The sequence below is a fragment of the Cyprinodon tularosa genome, unplaced genomic scaffold, assembly GCF_016077235.1.
Source record: "Cyprinodon tularosa strain WSP-4 unplaced genomic scaffold, ASM1607723v1 ctg52, whole genome shotgun sequence".
In the NCBI taxonomy this organism is placed as follows: Eukaryota; Metazoa; Chordata; class Actinopteri; order Cyprinodontiformes; family Cyprinodontidae; genus Cyprinodon; species Cyprinodon tularosa.
The window spans coordinates 487682-513435 of NW_024039252.1; the positions used below are offsets into that span (position 1 = coordinate 487682).

The 25754-nt window shown below is 37.5% G+C and overlaps 1 protein-coding gene across 7 annotated transcripts in view; it reads left to right on the forward strand.

Annotated features, from left to right (window-relative positions):
- Positions 1-25754, forward strand: part of LOC119795671 (laminin subunit alpha-3-like) — a 98522-nt gene that overhangs the window by 64417 nt on the left and 8351 nt on the right. For 6 of the 7 annotated variants that reach the window (XM_038303761.1, XM_038303762.1, XM_038303765.1 and 3 more), the window contains 26 exons: positions 551-652; positions 744-827; positions 1112-1342; positions 5400-5513; positions 6568-6686; positions 6776-6853; positions 6938-7038; positions 7130-7183; positions 7287-7438; positions 8051-8161; positions 8251-8362; positions 8465-8629; positions 8754-8950; positions 9096-9212; positions 10630-10784; positions 11077-11218; positions 11317-11416; positions 11500-11616; positions 12052-12222; positions 12352-12503; positions 14274-14468; positions 14543-14691; positions 16672-16831; positions 16928-17055; positions 17176-17311; positions 17422-17568. In XM_038303761.1, the coding sequence (XP_038159689.1) occupies positions 551-652; positions 744-827; positions 1112-1342; positions 5400-5513; positions 6568-6686; positions 6776-6853; positions 6938-7038; positions 7130-7183; positions 7287-7438; positions 8051-8161; positions 8251-8362; positions 8465-8629; positions 8754-8950; positions 9096-9212; positions 10630-10784; positions 11077-11218; positions 11317-11416; positions 11500-11616; positions 12052-12222; positions 12352-12503; positions 14274-14468; positions 14543-14691; positions 16672-16831; positions 16928-17055; positions 17176-17311; positions 17422-17553 (3474 nt within the window). In that variant the 3' untranslated portion in view covers positions 17554-17568. Of the gene's footprint in view, positions 1-550; positions 653-743; positions 828-1111; positions 1343-5399; positions 5514-6567; positions 6687-6775; positions 6854-6937; positions 7039-7129; positions 7184-7286; positions 7439-8050; positions 8162-8250; positions 8363-8464; positions 8630-8753; positions 8951-9095; positions 9213-10629; positions 10785-11076; positions 11219-11316; positions 11417-11499; positions 11617-12051; positions 12223-12351; positions 12504-14273; positions 14469-14542; positions 14692-16671; positions 16832-16927; positions 17056-17175; positions 17312-17421; positions 17569-17628; positions 17781-17864; positions 17983-19835; positions 19974-20061; positions 20193-20415; positions 20551-20644; positions 20766-24298; positions 24433-24547; positions 24729-25754 lie in introns of those variants that run through there. The other variant, XM_038303768.1, reaches the window with a different exon arrangement.

Genomic DNA, 25754 nt, shown 5'->3' on the forward strand with positions numbered 1-25754 from the left:
AAGAACCAAAAACTAACAAATTAAAACATATCAATTTATTTCTCAGTGTAATTTCATCCAAAATATTTCAAATAAAATGAAAACTGTATGTTAATATATGTAATGAAGCCTCACATTACACTCGACCTGCACAACAATACAGTCAGTTAAGTGTAACTGAGACAAACTTGGCTAAAGCAAGAATCGTGGTTTTTCCATTTTCAATCTCAAAAGCTTACTGTTGGAGAGCTGTAGCAAAGAGTCGCAATATCGCCTCCATAATAACAACTATTTATTATTTGGCTTCTGCACAAATCTTTAATAACAGTGGAGGGTGGAGGATAGATAATTAGAAATGCTCAAAGGCGTATTTATTTTGTCAAACAAAATAAAAAAAATGTATCTAAAACATTTTATTGCCTATGATGTTAAAGGGATAAATAGGCCTTATATTAAAATTATTGAGGGATACATTAGGTAATTTTTCCACCTTAAATCTAACTGGAACTGTTCAATTTAACATGCTTATATTATTGTGCTATTAATGCTGACTCTTCCTAACTGATTTTAGGTTTCATCCTATGGTGGCTTCCTCACCTACCAGTCCAAATCATTTGGGATCCCGAGTGAAGGCATGACACTCATTGACAGACAAGCAGACGTTGTGCTGACTGTATGTTGGGGACCTAGTATTTTTTGTAGCTTTACTGAACTACCCTTTGCTGTCATGCATAAAAAGCAAAATATTATTTTATGCCCTTTAGGGTCAGCACATGAGCCTGATCCACGTGGCTTCACAGCTTCCCCTTCCAGACAAGCTGCACCAGGGAAGAGTCCAACTCCTGGAGGTAAAATAAGTGCTAAGTATAAGAGGTATTTGGAATGGGTTTCTAGTACAATTTGATGTTTAAACACTCTGAAGTGATTTAGATGGAGCCTTTAGTGCAGTATTTCAAGGATGAAATTAAAACAAGGTGGCGAAAAATCTAATAAAAGGTAGATAATAACTGAACTGATACAGACTTTTTTTACAAAGCAGGAGAGATTTTTCTTGCTCTCATTTATCATCCTCGAAGTATGAATGCATTATTTGGAGTGGTTGGTTTTTGAGGATTACTCTGATTGTTTCCAGGGAAACTGGCGTCACGCTAGCACCAACCGGCCTGTGTCCAGACAAGAGCTCATGGTGGTCTTAGCAGGTCTGGTGGGCTTGAGGATCCGAGCCCTGTACTTTACTCAGAGCCAACGACTCAGCTTGGGGGAGGTGGGTCTAGAGGAGGCCACTGACTCAGGGACTGGAGGTCCAGCAAATACTGTGGAAGTCTGCTCCTGCCCCCCTGAGTACTCTGGAGATTCCTGTCAGGTGAGAAGTTAGGCTCAGTCAGCGGCTGGTTTCTAGTAGAAACTTAATAATCATACAGTTGTGTGTCATTTGAAAGTTCAGCAGTCATTGCTGTTTGTAACTGCATTCGAAAAAATTACTTTGGGGCTGGACAAAAAACAAACAAACAAAAAAATCATTATACTGCCAGATATATGTACACTGGAAAAACAATCTAGAAATAAGTACAAATTTCTTAAATCAAGCGTATTTACCTTTAATTTGAGCAGGTAAAGGAGATAGTTTGCCAATGGAAGGAGTATTTTTATTCTTAAATAAGATAATTAGATAAATTGCACTTAAAATAAGGCAATGTAATTGTGTTTTTTTTTTATTTAAATGTAAACTGTCTTGTTTCATTTGCAAAATGTCTCTTTCACCTCCTCAGTCCAAGAACAAATGCACTTATTTTAGGAAAAATGATTTCTCAAGATTTTGTTTTTTTCCAGTTCATAATTTGGGGCTTAATTATATATAATTATATATATATATATATATATATATATATATATATATATATATATATATATAAATATATATATATATATATATATATATTATTATTTTTTTTTTTCTGCTTTATCATTCTGCCAGATACAGACACACTTTCTTTTCGATTTTCCCATTATATTGAATTAATCACTACCTTGTGTTTATGATCAAAACGTTATGCTGAAATAGATATGTGCAAAGACCATATGGGTCCATTACACAGACTTATGCTCTGACACTGTTCATATAATGTATTTATTTTGCACCTATGGTTTCAAAATGATCCTTAAACAATCTTTCTTAAAGTCATTGTTTTGCAGCTTGATTGCTTAATTAATTGTCTCTTTGGTCAAACACAATAAGACCCAGTATTGATTAGATCCATTCATAGTTTTAGTGTTGACTATTGCAACAGCAAAAAAAAAAAAAAAAAAAAGAGCCTTGAAAATGAACAAACATAACTGAAATCTATCAGCACCTATTTTAAATTATAATAAATAACAATTTTCGCCTCTGTTTTGATCCATAAGTAATGGTTATCCTTTACAATGAATGCAGTCTTACTGTGTTGGAGAGGTTAAAACTGGCATGGAACAGTACTTTCAGGGTGCACTAACATTAACATTTTTACACAATGTTCCTCATAAGTCAAGTTGGTAAAAATTTGTGGGGCTGGGAAGGGTGGACAACCGGGTGGGGCTGAAACGGCATCTTGTCTTTTAAAGGTGTTGGATCTCATCCTCACAGTATTTGGGGTGTTCTAACATGTCTGCACAAAACATCACACCCTTTACCTTGAGGAAAAACTTATTAGCAGAGGAATTTGTTGGAAAATACCCATCAGGAGAACTGTGCAGTAACTGTGTAGCCCCAGGCGATGATAATGTAGTACAGTCATGCAGGCGTAATATTGGGGATTCTACTAATATGATCACCAGCATACACAAGCATAATCACCAGCATACACGAGGTACTCACGGTACCTGAGAATAAGGAGCTGCTATGGACAACGGGCTTATTTTGTTTTTATTTTGATATCAGACATTAATCTAGCTTTTTTCCAGCTTTTCAAAAAGCCGTTTAGAAATAGTTAGGTTTCATAACATGTACTCTGTTTTGAACACAAAACCAAATTAAAGAAGGAATTCAAGCAACAACTAATTAAAGAGAAGCTTCTCCTGTAGAGTTATTGGAAACATTATTATAAGGGAACAAAAACATGTTCAGCTTTTCATCTTGAAAGCTGTTTTTCATAAATCCACTGGTTGGTGTGGGTGTGTGTGAACCCTGTAAGATCAGGCATGTTCAGAGGAAGTCGATTATATGTGGCCAGAGGTGCAATGACACGGCGCCTTGCCTTGATATGCAGGGCGTGTCTCTTGGCAACATAACGTTACTCATAAACCTGAATGTGCTCACCTGAATGTTCCTCCAATATGAGCATTTGTCTACGTCCAACTGACACACCCTGTTGTGTCTGTTCGGTGTGTGTGTGTGTGTGTGTGTGCAGAATGATTCACGAGTGAGTGTCTGGATTGTTGTCTGAGGACGTCTGACTTCACCTTCAGTCATATATTTTCTTCTTAATGTTAAATGAAATATTTTAAGAAACTATGTTAAGCTAAAGCAGTGGTTCTACTGTTTTGAATGACAATTAAGTAGCAGGATTTTTACTGAAGCTTAAAAACACTTTACCTGTTGCATCATAAAAAAGTAAAAAATATTCTAACCATAAAGTTGACAACATTAATAGAAATAACTCAAAATTTTCGTGATAATGTTGTTTATGTAGCTGTGATTGCAGAAAGAAATAAAGCTGTTCTTTTGCCTTCCTTCCAACTAATTATCTCAGCAGTACACACTTAGTATAATGCAGTCTCATAAAGAGACAGCAACGCAGAGAAATGTGCACTTTGCTTGGTATCTAAGCATATGCCTTTGCTAATATCATTGGTTTTCAAGCTTGATATCTTTACTAAATCAAAGTCAAATTTCAGAGGTAACAAACACAGCTGTCAATTACATAAAAAGCCCATTGGATTGGAAACGAGCTGGAAAATTGGCCTTACTGACTGTGGGTTACAGGCAATATAGCCCTATTTTTTGCTTTCATAGGTTTGATGCAGTTCAGTTTTGGATAAAAAGAGGGACTCTGGAAGTTTTGCACAAATTGATTTAATTTTTTAGTAATAAATTGACATTCAGCATACACCTATGTAAAGTACCCAACTGTGTTATGTCTTATCAGCTGTGACGGGTTCCAGTAAAGGGGTCCAGGCCTGCTTATTGCCCATTCAGCCTGTGTATAACCCACATGGGACCCAAATATACATAGAATATTTGTTACTTCTGTCTATCACATCACAGTACCTGTGTTTTTGTTTTTGCTACTGTCACTAAAGGTAACTGAACTAAGACAACTGGTGGACATATGATTACAATGGAGCTAAAGACATTATTGCTAAAGTTTTTTTCAGTTATAGCTGAAGCCAAAGAGCAGTCATAGTTTTTTTTTTTTTATTGGCATAAGGTTCTATACAGACACTTGAACCCATTTTTCCTTTACAACTGTGTCTCCAACAAAGAATATGATGTTATTCTGTACGTGCATTTTTGAGTTGCAAGTAAAAGAGACAGAGCGAACATGTAAACACTTGCATGTGAGTGCTTGAATGCACTGGACAGACTCATGCTGATCTACCAAGCTGACTCGGGTAAATGGGGTGTGTCCTCATTGTGTCTCAGTGTGTGCTTGTTTAAGAGGCTGAGACGAGGGGGAGCAGGCACTTATTTTGCACAGGACAAACTCTGGGAATGTCGAATGTCTGCATGGATAGGCGCTGGGGTAAAGGGATTCTGTCCTGGATCTTAATATATTGGACTTTTATTGGGCTTTGCTGCGCCAGGCACAGACCCTTCAGCAATGGAGAGCAACCCCACCACACCCGGCATCATGACAGTCTGCTTCAGAGAATTGAAGAACAGGCAGCTCAGCGGATTGAGTATCCATCCTTAAGAAACCAAGAACAGTTCATTCAGTTACCCTCAGTTTTTGATGCTGGTTCTCAGGTTCAGGTAAAAAAAAAAAATCTGTGCTGCATTTTTCACTGAAAGATGTTATCTCACCTCAGCTCTGTGTTTTATCCTAAGACTGTCAGTGATTAAATGACTGTTATCGCTTCAAGCAAAGGGCACATTTTCTGTTAATATTTCATGACGCTAAATTCAGCATAAGCTCATTGACATAGGAAGCAAAAAGGCTTGAAAACTATGTTTATTTAATTCAAGATGAAACCCAGTTTTCATAGTTTGTCTATTGTTATTCCAAACAACCAAGGTTGAAAATCAGCAACTTGAATTTAAGTTTATAGGTATCCACTTTTTAGAATTCAGGCTTCAGTTTTGATCTGCCAGTATATTAATCATTTAATTTGAATGCAGTGCTACAGCAATTTACTGTGGTGGAGAGGTTAATAATAGAAATTAATAATATTTTTCGTGTATAATAATGTCTGTTCTTATTTTTTAATTTATTTAATTTTTTCAGAAATGTTTCCCTGGATTCTACAGAGAGGGCAACGGACTGTATTTGGACCGTTGTTTGCCTTGTCAGTGCAACGGATTGGCTGAAGAATGTGAAGATGTAACAGGGCGGTGTCTGGTAAGAGATCCTATACACTCTTAACTAAAGATAGACTAAGAACATGGTTCGTTATGGGATTGTGCCAATTTCAGCATAAGCGTTGCATGATTTGCTAAAAGTAGCAGCAAAATTAGAACTTTATCTGTTTTTATCTGATCCAGGTCTTCTCACTCTATGACTTATTTAACAGAGACACCAAGCCAAGAAATAGTCTGTTTCATCCTGAATCAGTATTTCAGCTTAGCTGGCCGTGACAGGTGTTAGTTGGAAACTGGGAAATTAATATTTTACTATTAGTTTTTAGTGTAGAAGTTATTACTGGGCGTTCTTGTTGTTTCTTTGCTAGTCAGGGAAGGTAAAGAGAGGACAACACTGAAGCCATCGCTAATAGACTAAACATTTCCAAGTTGTCCTGTTTTGAATTTCAAGTTGTAGGACATGTCTGATTTTGAATTGTTGTCAGTCATTTCAAAAAGTCAGAGAGAACTCATTGACTGTACAATGCTATTTTACGGCTTGACAGAAAAGTAATGAAAACTAAATATGACAGGAAAGATTTAAAACAAGAAAAACAACAAACTTTATCAGCTGATATGTGTATTGGGAGAGCTAAGCTTTACAACATGATCCAAAATGTATGTTGCTTTAGTTTCGTCATAGTCAGGGACTCTTAATTTCAGTGCATACAGTATGGAAACATTATCTCCCAGTAGCACTGTTTTTTCCTGTCCTCTTTTAAATTCCGTTTTGAATTTCCCAAACATTTCCTTCTATTGACGTCTCCTTTACCATTATCTGACGAGATAGGATGGAGCCTTTGCGCTCTTCAGTCTTAGTTGAGTGAATGAGTGAATGTTATGCAAGACCCACAAGACTGTGCCTGTGCATGCAGAATATGCATTGAGCCACATATTTACGTCTAAAAACCAAACAGACACGGCAAACTGAACCCTTCTCTCAGTTCATCCACAACATTCTTTGGAGGATTCAGGAGAGAGTGCATGTTGTCCTGTCTTGATCATTCATCAACTCCAGAGGTGACTTCATGAATACATTATGACCTTTTTTCTAGAACTGCAAGAAAAACACAGCTGGGGACCGATGTGAGCGTTGCAAAGAAGGTTACTTTGGGAGTGCAGCAGATGGAACGTGCAGATTGTGCCCGTGCCCTTTTAGTGTACCCTCAAGCAGGTGGAGGAGAAATAAAACTTTACTTCTTTGCTTTTTTCTAATGCAACTGTTTCCGGAATAACAATGTGATTCTTCTGATTTATGGTCAGTTTTGCGGTAAGCTGTGGAGACGTGCTTGGAGACCAATGTGTTTGCAAACCTGGCTACACTGGAGTGATGTGTGAGAGGTGTGTAATTCAGAAAAGCAGACATGAAGGCTTTTGGCTATTTTCCAGTTTCATGCCTCTTCATTAATGCCTTCTCTTACACAGATGTGCTCCTGGTTATTATGGCGACCCACTGAAACCAGGAGGAAATTGCCAGCAATGTAACTGTAATGGAAATGGAAACAGCTGTGATCCTAGGACTGGAGGTTAGATTGTTAACATTTTTCTTTAAAAATGTCTTTTAAAGGTTTTTTTTTTATGCAAACACATTGTGCTCTTTTTATTACTGCTGTGCAGTCTGCAAGAACTCTCTGGAGCCAGGAGACACAAACACAGATGAGCAATGTCAAGGTGAATAAAAAGAAAAGAGTCCTATCAAAGTTCAGACGGTATCTCATGCCATTCGTAATAACCCAAGCATGACCTTCCTTTGTCCGTCTCTTTTTTATCTTAGAATGTGATAGTTGCGCTCAGACTTTGCTGATTGACTTGGAAAAGCTCGACGTTGAGTTTGCAAGGATCAAGGCTCAATTGGACAATGCCTCCGTCAGTGGAGCCTTAAAGGAAAGGCTGGACAAGCTAGAAAAGGCTGTGTCTGACACCAAGGTAATCCCTTCACTTGGTAAAAAATCTGCACCTTCAGCTGTAAAACACTGAATATATATATATCAGGTATTTTCAAAAGTTTACAGTTTAATAATAATCATCCTGAATACCTTACCAATTGATTCAGATGCTTTTTTCCTTTTCTTCCAACATTTGGTGACATTATATAGGATCGATATGCTTCAGTAAAATCTAACGGAAAAAATGTACAGTTGTGAAATTGATAGAAAATGACATTTGGTTTTAATTTGGTTTTTACACGCAAAACCTAAAAGTTAAATTTTAATATGGCCTCCTGAGTCAACACATTTGCAGACTGACATTTCAGTCAATCTTTGTTTACAAGCCTAGATCCTTACTGGCATCTCAAAGGTTTTCTGTCAGTATTTACTTCTGTTTAGCCCCATCTGTTTTCCCATCAATTAAGCCCCACAGCATGACCCTGCCACTACCATTTTCTATACATTTCAAGGTCAATGTATTTAAATGTTTGACTTCTTATAACTGTTATATTAAATCTCTATTTAACAGAAAGAAATCCCTTTACTGCCCCACAATGGCGAAATTGTGGAATAAGCTTACTTAAAGTATTTTTTTGTGTTGTGTTTGCAGACTCTTGTCAACAAGTTCAGCACCACCATTAGCATGCAAAAGACCCAAGTTGACCAAGTTGAGAAAGAGACGGAAAATCTTGGAGATGAAATAAAATTGCTTAAAGACAAGGTAGTAAGATTGTGCCATGTTCTATCATTGCTTCAGTATATGATTTAAGTAGTACGTCTGTAATTGTGTTGTAACCTTATTTTACCCAGGCTGATAGGAGTGCCAGAGACGCTGACAAAGCAGTTGAAAGTGTTGAAGAAAGCAACAAAAGGGCAAAAGACCTGGAAAGAGAGATTAAAAAAATGCTTCAGAAAATTGAAGGTAGAAAAAAAAAGCAACATTCCTTTTATCTTGCACTGTTTTCTTTTTAACTTGTGAAATGGCTCAAGGCTTACATCATATGCTCTCTGTTGTGTTTTCAAGATTTGCTCAATCAGTTGAAGAATGAAGGTAGAGGTGATTCATTACCTGCTGATAGTCTGAATAAAATGCTGGAGAAAGCGAAGGGCATGGTGACGGAGATGAAGAACAGAGACTTCACCACCCAGAAGACAGATGCTGAGAATGAACGAGAAGAGGCAAGAAAGTGTAAGTAACATCATGCTAAATGTCCTAATGAGCATCATCAAGGTAGTGGTGGTGAATAAAGCCATGAATTTCAACTATATAAGGTTTCCAATGATAAAATGTTCTCCATCTTTAATGTTTAAAGTGCTTGACAACATCAAGAATAATGTTAGTGAGCAGTGCAACGAAAACGAGGCAGCAGTGGAGAAGATCCAAAACCAGCTCAAGGATTTCAATTCCAAGCTGAAGGATTTGGAGGAAGCTTTGGAAAAAGCAAAAGGCTTGGTGAAAAAGGCCAATACTCAAAACACTGTGAATGATCAGGTGCTGAAAGACCTGGAGGTAAGGAAGCAGCGATTCATCTTTCATCAGGACCTGCATGCTGGTTGATTCATTTTAAATAGTTGTTATCGACTCAAATATTTATTTTGTAAAAATATTTTTACTCAAATCCCACAGTTACAGTTGATTTTTATGTTGCTTGTAGAAACGTATTAAGGATCTACAAGAGGAGCGGAAAACTGTAAAGAACCAGATAGCTTTGGCTGAGGATGAACTGAAGAAGACAAACGATTTGGCTGAAATGCTCTCAGACAGCAAGAAGGTACATTTTGTTCTTTTTTTTTCATGAATTGTTATTCCTAAATTTCGGCATCAACACCAACCCGCAATACTTGTGACTGTAGACTTAAACATTGTGTACTTTTAGCATGCCAAATACTCACAGGTAGGAGCATGTCACTCTTAAAAGTGTGAGATTATGAAACACATTTTACTGTAACGCAAATGAATGGGGATAAAATATAAGCTGCAGTCTTTTATAGTTTTCTTTTCTTTTCAGAGTATCACCTCAAAATATGGGATCAAAAGATGGGATCTTGCAGACAATCATGTCACTCAGTAAAATACTGCAATATATACATATATTTCTACAGATATAGATTTGAATGGCAACAATACAGTTTTCTATGTATACTTTGATTTCTGTTTAATCTGTTTTTTTCTTCCACAGCTACACAGATTTGATGTTTTAGGTATATATTTTTAAAATATTGTGGGACCAAAAAGGATAATTGTTGTTAAAAAAAAAGAAATAATCTGAACTGCTTTTGGGAACATGAACAGAACATAAGTAATTGCAGTAATATGAACTGCGGTAGTGATTTTTGTGATGCAAACACGTAGCGATATTTTTACCCTGAGTCATTAACAATTGTAATAACAATAGTAGGTGTTTAGTGTAACTATCGCATTAAAAATGTTTGAGACATAAATATTTCAGTCCATAATAACCTAATGGGATGGCAGTGCTTGACTTGGTGAACATAGCTTTGAGACCATCTTCTGCTTCTAGTCCTTTTCTCTTTTTACATTAAATCAAGGTAAGGAAGGCGAAGCCTTTCTCACATATGTTGTTTTAAAAGGCAACAGAGTGTGTGCAGCTTTTGCAGAAAGGGAAGCATCCAGAGTCCAGCAGTGTTTACCTCATCATAGCCATTGCTGCTGGAAGCTGCACACAAGACTGCTCAACTTTGAGTGACATGTGTGAAACACTTTGAGATCAAGTCAGAAAATCCAGAGTGAGATATGCTTTCACCTGTTGTGATTCAAATTTTCCAACAACACAGAAAAAGTTGTTAGACTTGTTTCTAGTTGCCTAGTTGGAAGAACAAAAGGCACTACAGGGGTCTGGAAGTTTCTAAATGGACTAGAAAATAGTGAAAGTGTTGGTGAATTGGATGATAACAAATGAGAGATTGTAGCACAAAAGGAATAGATACAATGCAAATATAATTAAATCATTGCAAATAAGACCATCACAGATTATTTTTATTGACTTTTTTTCACTAAACAAAATTCTACAGTAACAGTATTTCATTTCTTATTAAAAATATCCTGTGTTCCACGTGTGCCAACAGGGCGCACTACTGTTTGAGAGTGACAGATCTAAGTTAAATGGCAAAAAGATCTGTTTGTGCAATACATTTTTCAGAGATATCTGACTTCTCCTTGTGCTGCAGGACTATGAGCTGTTGGCTGCACAGCTGGATGGAGCAAAGACTGATTTGGCCAAGAAGGTGAACAACATCACCAAGGCAGCAGCAAATAAGGACATTGTGGAGGCTGCAGAGGAGCATGCAAAAAACCTAACCGAGCTGGCAAAGGAACTCGAAGAGTAGGTTTATTATTGTTTGAATAATGTTTACATTCTACCACGATGTTTACATTAGATCACTAATGCACTTTAAGAGATGGAAATGTAGGAGCTGCACAAAACAGCTTTTCATTTTGTATACATGACAATAAAAGTTTCCTAAGTCTAAGTCTAAAAGTCTCTAATATTAAAGAAATATTCAAGAAAGTAATAGGAGCCATAGTGTTCTTGCATAGATTTTAGGTTTCATGTAGTTCAGTTCAATCATAATCTGCTTTTTCTGTAAACATTTGTTACTGCATTATCTTAACAGTGCTATGAAGGACGCAAGTGGACTTTCTGAGGTGCGTGATGCAAAGGATGCCATTGAGGCCTATAAGAACATTACAGATGCCATTAATGCTGCGGAGGCTGCAGCTAAAGAGGCAAGAGAGGCTGCAGATAGTACACAAAGTGTAAGCTTTTCTACTTGAGCACATGTAAAGTTGATATAACTGTTAAATGAAATAAATTATTGCATATTAAACAATGTTTTTTTCTCTCCCTCTTTTAGAGTGTAAACGAAGAAAAGCTTGTAGATAAAGCCAAAGACCTAAAGAAGAAGAGCAATGACCTTCTGAAAAGGGCCAAAGAGTCAGAGGCAGTCCTGACAGGTACTTAGAGCAACCTTTATGCATATGAATTTTGAAATAACCTCAAAGTTTTTTTTTTACATGTTTTTTTATTTTGGTTACAGACGCTTCCACTGACCTCACTAACTTGAAGGATCGTCTGGCCAAGGCAAAAGAAAAGAAAAACGATCTTGAGCAAAACCTCCAGAATATTCAGAAAAACTTGGAAAACACAAAAAGAGGTGGAGTAGAGATAATTCAAGCAGTTAATTAGAATCAAATGAGAGGATTTTTTAACAATACATTCAAATCTCGAGATGATTTAAGATAGTGGAGACGAGATATCTGTAGTTATTTTAAAAAATAACTACAAATTTCTTCTTCTGACACAAATAAAACAAAGCTGAAATGTAAAACAATAGAACCAGTCGTCTACAGTATGTAGAATTTTTCAGGCAAGGCTTTTAAAGCATCTCCATTCACTGAGGAATGCTTCATGTCAAGTTTGCACAGTTTAATATATATGTGTGTGTATAGATAGATATATTTTTTATTTTATTTATTTATTTTTTTGTAAGATTTTGTGATATTTTCATATAAAAATTTTTATTATGCAATACTTTATCTCTCTGAGAGGGTGCCTGCTTCAACTGCTTTGCATTTTGTTTTGCAATCAGATGACATTAGGAATAAAATTGAGGAGGCCAAGAACAAAGCAGCTTTGGCCAACAATACAGCTGCCAACACCATGGACAAACTTAATAAAATTAGGAAGGACATCGAGAAAATCAATGTGACTCCTGTTTCCGCCAATCTGAGCAACACCCTCAAAGATGTGGACCAGTCTGGTGAGCCTTTTCATTCTTTTAAGAATACTAATCAGTGCTTGTCTTTGTTGTAGAGATGTTTGTGTTAAATATGAATGAAAACAGCAGATTTATAAACAAGATCTTTTGTCTCTTAACTTTTAAACACAGTAAAGGACTTGCTGAAAACAATCCCATCTCTGAACGATAAGATCTCAGAGGTTGAGAACCTGACCTCCCAGTTTTCAAACGTCAGTAACATTTCTGATAACATAAAGAAGATCAAAGAACTAATTGAACAGGCCAGAGATGCAGCTAATAAGGTGGGTGCAGTCGACTTTTTCTAAATGCACTCATTCATGCTTATACATCCGATGTCAGATTTCCTCTGCATTTGCTGTTACTTATAAATTTAAGCTACAAATATTGGACACAAAATGTGGTTTTCAAATAATTATTTTTAAAGGGAAAAATATCAATCTAAACCTACTTTTAGCTTAATAAAATCCTTCTTGTTAAATGTGTAACTGTGATGAACAAATTTGTTAGAAAGAAGAGGTTTCAGTGACCACACCCGAAACGGATTACCTATAGATCATTGGAATAAACTAAAATGTTTTAAAAAAAAGCAATACATCATACCAAATCTAAAGGATAAATAAAAGCAGATAAAAGAAGTCTTGAAAGGGTGACAGTCAAGAACCCAACTACAACAAAAAAAGAGAAAGGAGTGAAAGGGAAGCTATCTGAGGTAGCACAGAGTGAGCAAGGGGTAGTCAGTGTTAATGAGGGGGTTCACAACCACTGCTGACCAAGAGGAACACAATGGATGTCTAAGTCGCGTAACATCTATATGATTTACAACCATAAGACTTAGACTAAGAGAAACTTTATTGTCCTCTTGTATATAAAGAGTTTATACAAAAGGAAATTTCGATGCATACAGCTTTTCAACAGTGAATGAGCAGCTTACAACTGTAAAAATAAACAATTCCATTTATATTTTGCAGCAGTGATCAGAATGTAGACAGTGTAGGAGAAAAGGAAAACCAGTTTAAAGCCATGGTTACTAAAGGCATTGATATGGAAAGGTTCAGTTCAGTGCAAAATAAATAACTATGATGCAAAAAGTAGATGGGATTATGAAGAAATCAGTAATAGAAATCAGTAGTAGGTATTAAAAATTAGTAGTAGTAATAAAAATAAGTTTTGGGGATTATGAAAAAATTCCCAAAAGCAGTGCAAATATAATGTTTACAAGTGTGATTAAAGTCTCAACAGTTAAGCAGTCTGAAAAAGCTGTTCAGCAGGGAAAAAAAAGTTGCAAAACCTGGTGGTCCTGCATCAAATGCTGCAAAGCCTCTTCCCAGAGGGCAGCAGGGAGAACAGTCCATGGTGGGGGTGTGAGGGGTCATTTATGATGTTACGGGCTCGGAACACACAGCGCCTGAATGAAATGTCTTTAATGGAGGGAAGAGGAGCCCTGATGATCCTCTCGGCTCTCCCCGCCACCCTTATCACATCATCATGCTTCATCATGATGGTTGCATCCGGTTGTTTGGGATTACTTTGATGCCTTAGTACCTTGTTCAATTGTTTTAATCGATGGAACCTAATTAACCAGAACTTTCTGAAGGAGAATGGTGAGCTCAAACCACTGTTTGAATATTACATGATTGGCTAATCCTGCTCAGCTTCAGCCTTTAATCTGAAAGAGAGAGCGTAGCCTGTTGGTAAACAGGCAGTTAAAGTTCCGAAACCCTCCAACACGGTTGAATTAAAACAATATTGCAAAGAAACAATTGGTCAATAAATCAAAAAAATCAAGCTATTTTGATTCAAAGGTAATTATCTTCTTATAGAGTCTTATTTGTCAGAATACCTTATTTCATTTGATGAATTAAATGATAATGTAAAACTTAAATTTTGTATTGATTATATGTTAGCTTCCTACAATATTAAAAAAAAGAATCAAAATCTTGTCAAAATAGAAGAAATCTGTAGTATTCTTTTACAGTTGTTTTAAATCAACCCCTTTTACACACTTAGGCTGAGGTTGTATAATTCTACATTATATTTTGCCTTCTCTTCAGATTATGGTTCCCATGAATTTCGCTGGGGATGGTCACATAGAGATGCGCACGCCGAAAGATCTGGATGAGCTGAAAGCCTACACAACTCTTTCCCTGGCGCTGCACAGACCCAAGGGCAGAGGAGACGGACGGCGCCGGCGCAGACAGGCTGAAGACAAAGGAAGCATGTTTGTGTTGTACCTTGGTCACAGAGATGTAAGTAAATGAAAATACAAGCTGCATTCGGATTGTCATTTTGCTCTTGTGTCTAATACAACTATGTTCTGCAGTCCTCTCAGAATTACATTGGTATGGTGTTGAGGAATAACCGCTTGTATGGTCTGTATAAGCTGAACGGAAAGGAGTATGAGATGGAGTCTGGTTTCATTTCCAACTCTGACTCTGAGCAGGCTACATTTGATAAAGTAGACCTACACAGGTAATCTGCTGCTTTACTTCCATTCTACTCTTAACGCATTTTATGTCTTACATTTGATCTTATTATACCTCATATTTCATTTTTTTTAATTTCAAATGTTTGTAATGGATCAACTCAAAGTGAATATTTTTGAAATAGAGAGCAAGAAAAATAAAAAAAAGATTACTAAAAAAAATCCTATAACCCTGTTCAGTGCATAACTTTTCGTACGATTTCATACGAACTGATAATGAGAATATGTTGCCCTGTTAAGTGGGGGTTCATTTGTATTTATTATCCTTTACTCCAATGGTCTTCAACCTTTTTAAGCCAAAGATCCCTGACCTCTACTTGATCTACCTATAGAGGGAAACTTTTCCCTGCTGACAATTTCCTAAAAGTAAATACCTGCTGAAATTTGGCTACTACCTGTTCCGGATCACTGGTCAGGAAAGGATTTAAGATGAAAGCAGCAACATCTTCCATGGCGTCTAATTCACCAAAATTTGAAGCACTTCACCATAGAGTCCTGCAACGGGTACCCGACGGGCCACCCGCAAAAATGCTCTTTTGCAGGTGAAAAATACATATATAAAAATAAACGGGTCGGGCGGATATTTTTTTAGTGCGGGTGGGTAGTTGGTGATTTTTATTTTATTTTTTTATGCGTGTCTATTGTTATGGACATCAGAAATGTTATATTAATCAGGCACTGTCTGGGGTCACCCTTGTTGTAGCTTAAAGCCCTGCTGGCAATGTGGGGACTTCCCTCCAAAAAGCCCACAGTCAGTGCATACACGTCTGCTGCAGTGTTAATGGCGCTGTTCTGCAGCGCAGCGTACTATGGCCTATTACTTGATGTGTTAACGGGTCGGGTTGCGGGTTAAATACCAACGTGTCGGGTCGGGTTCGGATTTGAATTGAAGGTATCCGCGGGTGACGGGTCGGGTTCGGTAGTCATCCTAACGGGTTCGGGCGGGTGTGGGTTGGTAAAACTCGACCCGTGCAGGACTCTACTTCACCATTGCTTCCATAAATAAATCACCATCTGTAACAGGCTTCGTGTGTTTTGCCAAAAGGTGACTAATCTGGAATAAAGCTTCAGTTGCAGCCTTATGTTAAGCTGCAGGGTTTGTGAAAAGTGACTGCTGGGACTTCAAACTTGCTTTCAGCAACTTTCCTAGCACGGATTGTTCTCATGGCGGGGAAACTGCCTTTGAACTTAAAGTGGTTGGTGTTGTTGTGCCGCTCCAGATGTCGTCTTTTAGACAGCGCAGTGAAAATGTATTCCTCTTCCCATTCCTCATGGAAATGATCAGTTTTGGACTTTTTTCTTGGAGCTACCGCAATGACATCTGACCTCATCACTGTCTATCTGCTGTCACCCATCCACTGTCCAGCTTTTCCACAGTTAATGTGCCAGCTTTATTCTATCACTATAGGGACCTACAGGGAATGTTTCAGAGATCTACCAGTCGATCGCGATAGATGGGTTGGCGACCACTGCTTCACTCTAATACCCCCAAATGAAATCCTTTGAAACTAGTTTTCTACAGATTTTAATCTCAGCATAAATCCAGTTGAGGGTATCAGATCCGTTGGAGAATAATATTAACAAACAGGAACATGAATACCAAATAACACAAGAGAAATGTCAGGGATACAGTTGTAGATGTTCCAACCAGGGTTAGGTTATAAAACCCTGGTTTCATTACCTGGTTAACTGATTTATCCAGGTGTGTCTGGCCATGATTACTGGGGTTAGAAAGGCCTGGATTAATCAGTTCATCTAGTTGAAAAAGACAGGAAACAAAAGAGCTGCCGTAAGCTCAGGAAGTAGTGGAACTGTGCATAGAGCCCAATAACTGCATGTTGAATAAACAATTCTAAATGTTTATAGCTTTGGAGTACAGTAAATCAAAAAGAAGAAACAGCAACAGCACATAAAAGTAGCTGGGGTGAAAATACCTCAAATGTATGTATTTCTTTCTTATGACTTAGAATTTATCAAGACGCGCAGATGAGTCTGACCAAGAGCATAACCGGAACACCTGCTGCACCAATTTTGAACGAGATTCAAGGACAGGAGAAAAAGGACCTCCTGGACATCAACCCTGAAGATGTTGTTTTCTATGTTGGAGGCTACCCATCCACCTTTACTGTGAGGCGCTGTAGACCAAATACCATCATTCAATTCACAGAAGGTGTATCCTGAATAGTGATTAGTAATACTTTCCTTTGCTCTGTCTCCCTGCAGCCTCCTCCCTCCATGAGATTACCAAAATACACAGGCTGCATAGAGTTCTATTCCGTTAACAGCAAGGCTGTCAGTCTCTACAACTTCCAAAAAGCAGAAAAGATCAACATCAACACTCCCTGCAAGAGGTACAAAGCCAAAAATTACAAAGGCTGAGTCATAAATCTGCTGCATGTTTGTCTGCAGGTTTGTTTCCCCCCCAGAATTTGATTACATTTAGTTTCTGTCTGCTACTTTGTCTCTTCTAGAACTGTGACTTCAAACTCTGACTACTTCGAAGGCACCGGATACGGGAAGGTGTACATTAGCAAGAACCTGAAAAGATTTGATATGTCAATCATTACACGCTCAGAAAATGCTCTTCTCGCCTACTTAGGAGATGATGTAATTGACCGATTTTATGTTGATAAATCTTGCATTTAAATCAATTATTATCTGAATGACAGTAAATGATAATATTTGCAACTATTTCCTTTTTCTCCTTTGTCACACAGAACAATTACCTGACAATAATTATAGATAAGGGTATTTTGGCTGTACGAGGTAACCTAATCCCACAACAGGTTAGCGGAACATCGAAAGTTTTCCCAGTAAGTTGTTTTTTTCATGGGTTTCTTGGTTTTTGAATGATAATACTTTTAGATTTTTTTTTCCTTCAAGAAAAAAACATGCATTTGTATATTACTTATTTTCTCTTTCAGGTAAAAGATGCCACCAATGTCAAAATGATTGTTGTAAATACAGATATGCTTGTGATTATAAAAGAACCACTGCGCGTCAGCATAGCAAAATACGACTTTGCCAATTTTAAAGAATTCTATATCGGTGGTGTAACACAGGAGCTGAGAGACAGGTACATTCTTATTATCTATGCTTGATGTACATTGCCACATTGTTCAGTGGGAACTGTTAATAACCTGTCAGTCTCAATTTTTAGATGGGGCATCACCACACCGCCTTTCAAAGGATGTTTGAAAAGTTTATCTCTAGCAGAAGGATTTAAAAGTCTTGATGAACGAGTGGGGATCAGCAAACGCTGCTCTACAGACTCATTGGTATGACTTTCCTTTTATTTACAGCTGAAATATTCATAACACAAGGAGGTAGAGTGCTCTTTTAAATATTTTAAATCATCTTGGTCAAGAGGTATAAAAGACTTTATGGTTTTATTTACTTTATGGTAGAAAAGAAAATAAAGGCATAGGTAAGGCCTAATAAATATTTTTGGTTGTCCCTGATACCCCATCCTCCTTACTGAGCCCGCTGTGTCAGAAATTAGAATGTTGGACCCAGAATTAAGGCAGACAGACTTAAGTGATTCATAAAAAGCAATAATTAAATACTTGGAGTTCTGCGTCTCGTCAGCTAGGCCTAGATGGATGGAATCTCTGTAGAGTGAGAAACACAGGTTAGTGACCACGTTACTGATGGGGAATGATAGCGACCGTGTGAGTCACTAACCTGGTTATTAAGTTCAGTCCGGGTCTAGAGGAAGGAGTGAAATCCAGCAGGATGATTTTCCACAGCATTTGGCGGAAACATTCGAGGAGTAGAAACCAAAGAAGCTACAGAACAGACCGATGAGCAGAAGCCAGCTGATGAGGAAGAGCAGAAGTATCTGGAAGGAAAATTTAAGCCGGTGTCGATGAATAAGTTGAAGTCCAGGCCAGAAGATAAGAGATCAGAAGAGGTACTGAAGGGAAATCCAAGCCAGGGTTGAGAGACAGATCCGAGGTCGTTAGCAGGCAGAATCAAATGGAAATCCGTAGACAGTTCAGGCAATGAGTTCAGAACAGGGTCAGGCAAGCTCAAGTTCAGGAGCAGAAACTAGTCAGAATCAGGCAATCAGAATAAACACACTGCATATGCTAGAGAACTCTCACCTACGGCTCAAATAATCTGGCTGTGGTAGCTGGGACCAAACAGGTTAAATAGGGACAGGAACAGGTGGATCAGATGAGTGATAATGAAAACTGAGCGGAGCTACGCAGGTGGATGAAATAAACCAATAATCCAGTCATCAGTGCCAAGATCATGACACCCTGCCTGCCTCATTACCTTTTGTTCAAGACTGCATACCTCCAACTCATTGCCATGTTCTGTTTTCAATGTTAGGCGTTGTTCATTGTGCTTTTTGTACAGTGTCTTTTGGTGTTTTGAAAGGCACTTTAAATAAAACGTATTATTATTACTTCCCTTATCAAGCGGCTTTTGTAATGCATCAATGTTACTCTTGCTGTAAGAAAAGTCTAAAATGTTTCCACCTATTAATCACTGTGCAGGGGGCTATATTTTTGAAAGGAGTTTGGGGGACACACTTTTGAAACCCCTGCCTTAAATCCTCCAGGATCCTGGCTTACCATCAGGGCACCTCACATGCTTTTATTCGATGGAAGTTTTCTCTAAAGGAAATTGAGTTTTTCTTTAAATCTTCATGATGTCATGCATTCTAAAAAAATTATCAGGGCTGCAACTCATCATAGTTCCTTCACCAAGCTCAACAGTGGGACTGAAGGGCTTTTATGCTTAAAGTTAAAGCACCATAGGTTTTACAGCCATGCTTCTTTTGTAGCTTGCATCAAGATGGCTTCTAGTTATATACAGAGTTAGATGACTTGATGTCCTTCAGAGGTGGACAACTCAGGTACAGTAAGGCGTGGTGTCCGAGGCCTTGCTGCCCTCAAAGGTGCTGACCTTAAAAAGAACTGTAAAGAAATTAAAAGAATAAATATATCACTATATTTGAAAAGAAAAAAAGTATAAAACCAAAATTTGGATGGAATATATAGCACTAACTTTGCTGATGTCAATGTTCTTGGGATGTATAAATAATACGGAGAAAAGGGGGGAGCTTTTCACCCACATTTTCATATGTTTAAGCTAACATCCATGTGTCTTTTCTCTTTAGGGCTCATTCAAAGCACAGTTAAGTTTGGGGGATTCCTTAAAGAACTTAAATGACTTAAATATGGGAAATGACGTTACTGTGTCCCTCGGATTCAAGAGCATAGAGAGTGAGGGCATCATCATGCAGAGCAAAAAACAGGTAACTTTGCCCCCTCATCTCACAGTTATCTCCTTTGATATGTATATCTTTAATTAAATACAATGATCCTTATGGTTTTATCCTCCAGGCAAACCAGATAAATCTTGCAATGGAAAATGGCCATTTGATCCTGCGCTCCAGCGACACTATGTGGAAATCAAACAAACAGTACAACGATGGAAATTGGCACTATGTGACCATCACCAAAAGAGAGAATAGGTATGAAATGAAAATCAATTTTAAATGTAGAAGTAAACCCAAATTGACTCTGGAATTTGGGTTTACTTTTTAATTTTAAACCTACTTCTGAAATCACGGGAAATAATTTGAAATCCTGTTCTAAAGAAAAATTATGTGATATTTAATTTTTGAAATACATTTTTGAAGTAACTTCTGCTACATACAAGCACATTTTACGTTTTTTTTTTTTTTTCTTCTTAAGAATTTCACTGCAGATTGATGACAAGGACTATGGTCAAGAACAAAGCGTCGCCACCACCCTACCAAACACAGATGACTCTTTGTTGCTTGGAAATACAAAATTCAAAGGCTGCATTTCCAACTTTTATACTAGACGGTAATTTTTCTTTGGTTTCTCTGTGTGATTCTGGTTGTTCTTAAATTGTGCCTCTTCTTATATCTGTTCTTTATTTGATTGTTTGTGATTTCAGGCCAGAAAACATATACAAGCCTGAGGACTTAACCACCTTCGAGTCATCTGGAGAGGTCCTGATGGATGTTTGCACCATCAGTAATCCTGTTCAGCTGATGATGGACCGCTTCTCTAAAAAGGTAAGCTCTCATATATATATAAGCTCTACTCAGAAACTTGTTCTTATGCTTCTTTCTTATCCAGCTGTATGTACATTTGTATGTCAGAATAGTTATAATAGTTTTCATTTCCAAAGTTTTGGAAATATAAAAAATAACAACAACATAGAAGCTTTGTAAAAAAAAAAAAAGGACAACATTTTCTTTTCATAAATGCTGAACTTGAGCATGTGTGTGTCACAAAATGGCCATCTGAGAAAATAATGGTGTCAGCTTGAATGCAAGTTAAAAAGAGGTAAAAGCTTACCGCATATATTCCAGCATGGGTAGAAATATTGGGTAGTTTGTTACCTTAAATCCAAGATTCTAATTGTTTTATGATCTCAGGGAAAAAAAACGTTTTTACACAGTCTATTTAATATATCAATTACACATTAATTTGACATATTTTATTGAAAATGTTTATTGTTAACAAAACAACCCAGCACATGTCTGCAGCATAGTGATATCACCAGTGCCAGCTCATGGTATATGGCGTTGCTATTGTAGTCTCATATTTTGTGTTTTAAGATCTTCTTACTTTAGATATATTATATGGATCTTAGATAATTTCTCATTTTCTCAAGCATGTGTTTCTTTTCTTGAATTACCGTTAAAGCCTTTGAAGAATCCATGTTACTTGTTAACTTGTAATCTAATAAAAATGTTTGCTTCCTTTAAAGTGAAGTAAGTCACATCTCACTTAATTTTTTTCTATAACTGTCACGTTTTGCATTTCAACCTTGTTTCCTTACATTTTGCTGCCTCATTTTCCAGAGATGAAGAAGAAGGAGCCCAAAACCTGCAGATGACGACAAGAATCTAACACTGACTGATGCAACCCTGTGTTTTATTCTAGCTTACGTGCAAGCTCATTTATCTACAGTGTACTCTAATAAAATTTTTTTTATCTATGAATGCTTAAGTACACGTGCCAAAGAACAACTGCATTGTATTTGATCCTCCTTTGTTCATTCAGTTCAAATTTACCATATACAATTTTTTGTGAATAACAACCTTGAAAGGATTTTGTCTCTTCTCTTTCTTCCATGTAACCTTTTTAACAGCAGTTCATAAGCATCTTACTGTTAATTCACTAATGACACATAATCTCATGCCTGATAAAGAGATAATTAAAAACGTATTCTAATTGCACCTTTTTCTTAGTAGCCATTAACACCACCTTTTAGGATTTTGCCATACTTTTATCTGTGTCATTTAAATAATACAGAACCAGAAAGCTGCGATTACTGCAAAAGGGGTGAATGCTTTATGTGGGTTCCATATAATAGGTTATCTGATGTATTAAAAAACCGGAAGTTAAGCAAAAAAACTCAGGTTTAAGTGTAAAAATGTACCAGAAAAAGAGGAAATTTGCAGAGAAATATGTTAAAGTCAACTTAATAGCAATATCTGATGTTAAAAGCAGTTTAAAATGTCTGCAAAAGCATTTAATCTTTGCATTATAGCATCTAGTTTGCAGTAAAATCAGAAAGAACCGCAGACTTTGGCTTCCTTATTGAATGGAGCCCGGTGATTTCAACACAGTTGTTACCATAGGGGTTTTAGTGTCCATTTCAACTCTTCCAGTGATTATTGAGACGGCAGCATATTAAAAGCAATTAAGCATTTAAAATTCTCCAAAAACCTGCTTGGACTAAGTTGATTTGAGAGGCACAAAGGATTTTCTTTAAAATTTGAAGTATTTCTTGATCATTTTTATGGGGTGTAAATAACCCCTTTTGAAGGTTGAAGGTAGAGCTCCTGAAATGTTTGATATTTAATATTAATTGAAATAGCACAGGCGTATTTAGATGCTTTTAGATGCTAAAAAATAAACAGAGTAAATTGAAAGAGCTAGAGGATTACAGCAGCATTCCTACGATATACTTAAAATGAATGATTTGACAGACTGAGCTGCAAAAGAATAAATTTTTTGTGTCTTGTTCATGGATGGACATAGAAGAGACTTTGAGATGAAGTAAGAGGATTTCTCACATAAGTTTCACCTTGAGGTAAAATATGCAAGTCTTTCTTTGCTGGCGGCCCTGAGTTCTTTCATTTGTTTTTCATGAAATTCACATTCCACTAATTCCTTTAATCCCCTTGTCCTTGCATTTCCATCCTACATTGGAAAATATAATATTTTAACTTGGAGACAAATTCTTAATAAATCTTATTTAAAATAAAGGAACATAAATACTGTGACAATCAGCACTGTTGGGGTTCACAGAAGGCCAATAATAGGCTACATGATAAACTCCACATAGCTAAAAATAAAAAAGGGGGGAGTTAAAGAGAGAAATAATTTCACACCAATAAGGTTTCATATGGATGTGGAGAAACCGTTATCACAAAATAATAAGAGGACAGCTTTTATATCTGCATTTACCTTTAATTTATTAGAACCTAATAGGCTTTTTTTTTGGAAAAGCACTTTACATCAATACCACTATGTTGCTACTAATTATATGAAGTGCATTGCAAAATCATTGGGGATGGGAAACACAATTTATAAAAGAAATTAAAACAAACCTGTATAAGATTCTTAATTAATTCTGGTATATCCATTGTGTAGCTGTAATTATAAGAACATGTTGAAAGCATGAGTGATAAAATATCGGATTTGAATAGACATGCACTAGTCTGCCAGACAGTTTCCCCCCCGATTGGCTCTGATTGGATGGGCAGGCAATATATAGAAAAATATAAATCTGCTTTTCTTATATCCTCTAGATGCATGAAATAGACATGCAAACATAAAAAAACTACCATTTTTAGTGTATACAAAAAAAATCAACAAACAGCATATGTTCTGCTTTGATGTAGAGATGGATCCTCTGGCTCTTCTTTTGTGCTCTATCCATTTGAAACCACAATCTATCAATGATTCTTTGGCACATTTTGCTCTTTGTTCTTCACATCCGAATGAAAAAAAATTGTAATTAGCAGGTCAGACCTCAAAGAAAATCTTGAAAATCCTTGAGCACTGCATTTCTGTTTTTGAACGTAAGCACAGTATACCAGTGATTAAAATCATATGCAGGAAAATTAGTCTTTAGGTTGGACTAAATTAAAATTGACACAATTCTTGTCTGGCCTCATTATTCAATAATAATTAAAAAAGAACTCACATGTCAATCACATATAATTTTCCTTTTAAGATCAGTGAAGTATGGCAGTATTTGAAAAGCTTCAAAGTTGCTCGTTATTCTGACTGAAACACAGATTGTTTGCAATTATGCCTGACATGGGCATTTCAAATTAGATTTGGAAAATGTTTTATGACATTTTAGATTTAAAACAGGATTTACTGGTAAATATAAGATTAAAACCCTAAAATAATTCAGCTAAAGTAGGCTTTTAATGGAAGTGATCATAATTCAATTTCCCCCTTACTTTCCAGCGGAGTTTGAGCCTTCCAGACACCTGCTACAAGCCTGAGCTGGGAGCCATTCAAGTACAAACTTGTCTTAAGGAGTTTCTGCTTTTTCCTCTTTTGTGCTTCTTCACAGGAAAATGTGCAGCAAATGATGAATGAAAGCGTGTTACCCTGTGAAGTCCCAGCACAGCTTCAGTATGCATATCGCATGGGAGGGCCAGTAAGCAGCCTGAGCTACAGCCTGCCATTACAGGTCTTGCAGCCCAGGTAAATGGCCAATTACCATTTGATCCTACATTTTGAATACAAATTGAGTATAAAAAGAGCTTCAATAAAGCTTGTTATACTCACTTTTTGTTCTTCTTTCTTTCTTCCTATCCAGGCCCCACTTCTCTCTAGATGTCAGGACTCGATCTCCAGAGGGTCTGCTGTTCTTTGCAGCCACCAGAGGAGGGCAATCTCATCTGGCATTGTACATGTCTAAGGGCAGGATCCGACTGTCTGTGGGCAAACAGAAGGAGATATTTAACAGAGAGAAGTACAATGATGGAAAGTGGCACTCGGTTAGTAAACACACACGTCTCTATACAACTCTCAATATGTTTACATCTAAAATGTATTTTTGACATGAACTATTAAAAAACACATAACACAACACCATTTTTGTACTTGCCTGGAATCAAACCAGACTGCACCTTTTCTGTTTTAGGTCAGGTAGTGATAAAAAAAATGATTTGTGCTTTCTAAATGGTTGAATAATAAGTGAGAAAAACTTGCATACACTTCTTATGTGGCGTTATTGCATTTTAAAACGCACAACTTGGGTCAAGCATTTTGGCTCTTCTTCCCCAAATTCTCAGAAGGATTTGCATTAAGACCCCTCATGACAAGTAAAATAAATGGACGGGTGTTCCCTCGCCCGGACGAGGGTGACTGGGGCCCCACTCTGGAGCCAGGCCTGGAGGTGGGGCACGCTGGCGAGCGCCTGGTAGCCAGACTTTTACCCATGGAGCCCGGCTGGGCACAGCCCAAAGAGGAAACATGGGTCCCCCTTCCAATGGGCTCACCAACTCTAGGAGGGGCCAAAGGGGTTGGGTGCAATGTGTGATGGGTGGCAGTCAAGGGCGGGGACCTTGGAGTTCTGATCCTCGGCTGAAGAAGCTGGCTCTTGGGATATTGAATGTCACCTCTCTGGTGGGGAAGGAGCCTGAGTTAGTGCGCGAGGTTGAAAGATAGTTGGACTTACCTAGACGCATGGCTCTGGCTCTGGAACCAGTCTCCTTCAGAGGGGCTGGACATTCTTCTACTTTGGAGTTGCCCCTGGTGAGAGGCGCCGAGCAGGATTGGGCATACTTGTTGCCCCTCATCTTGGTGCCTGTACATTGGGGTTCACCCCGTGAAGGAGAGGGTTGCCTCGCTCCGCATACGTGTGGGCGGAACGGGTTCTGACTGTTGCTTGTGCTTATGGGCCACAAAGCAGTTCAGATTAATCACCCTTTTTGGAGTCTTTAGGGGGGAGTACTAGAGAGTGCCCCTCCTGGGGATGCCCTTTTTCTTCTGGGGGACTTCAACGCTCATGTGGGCAATGA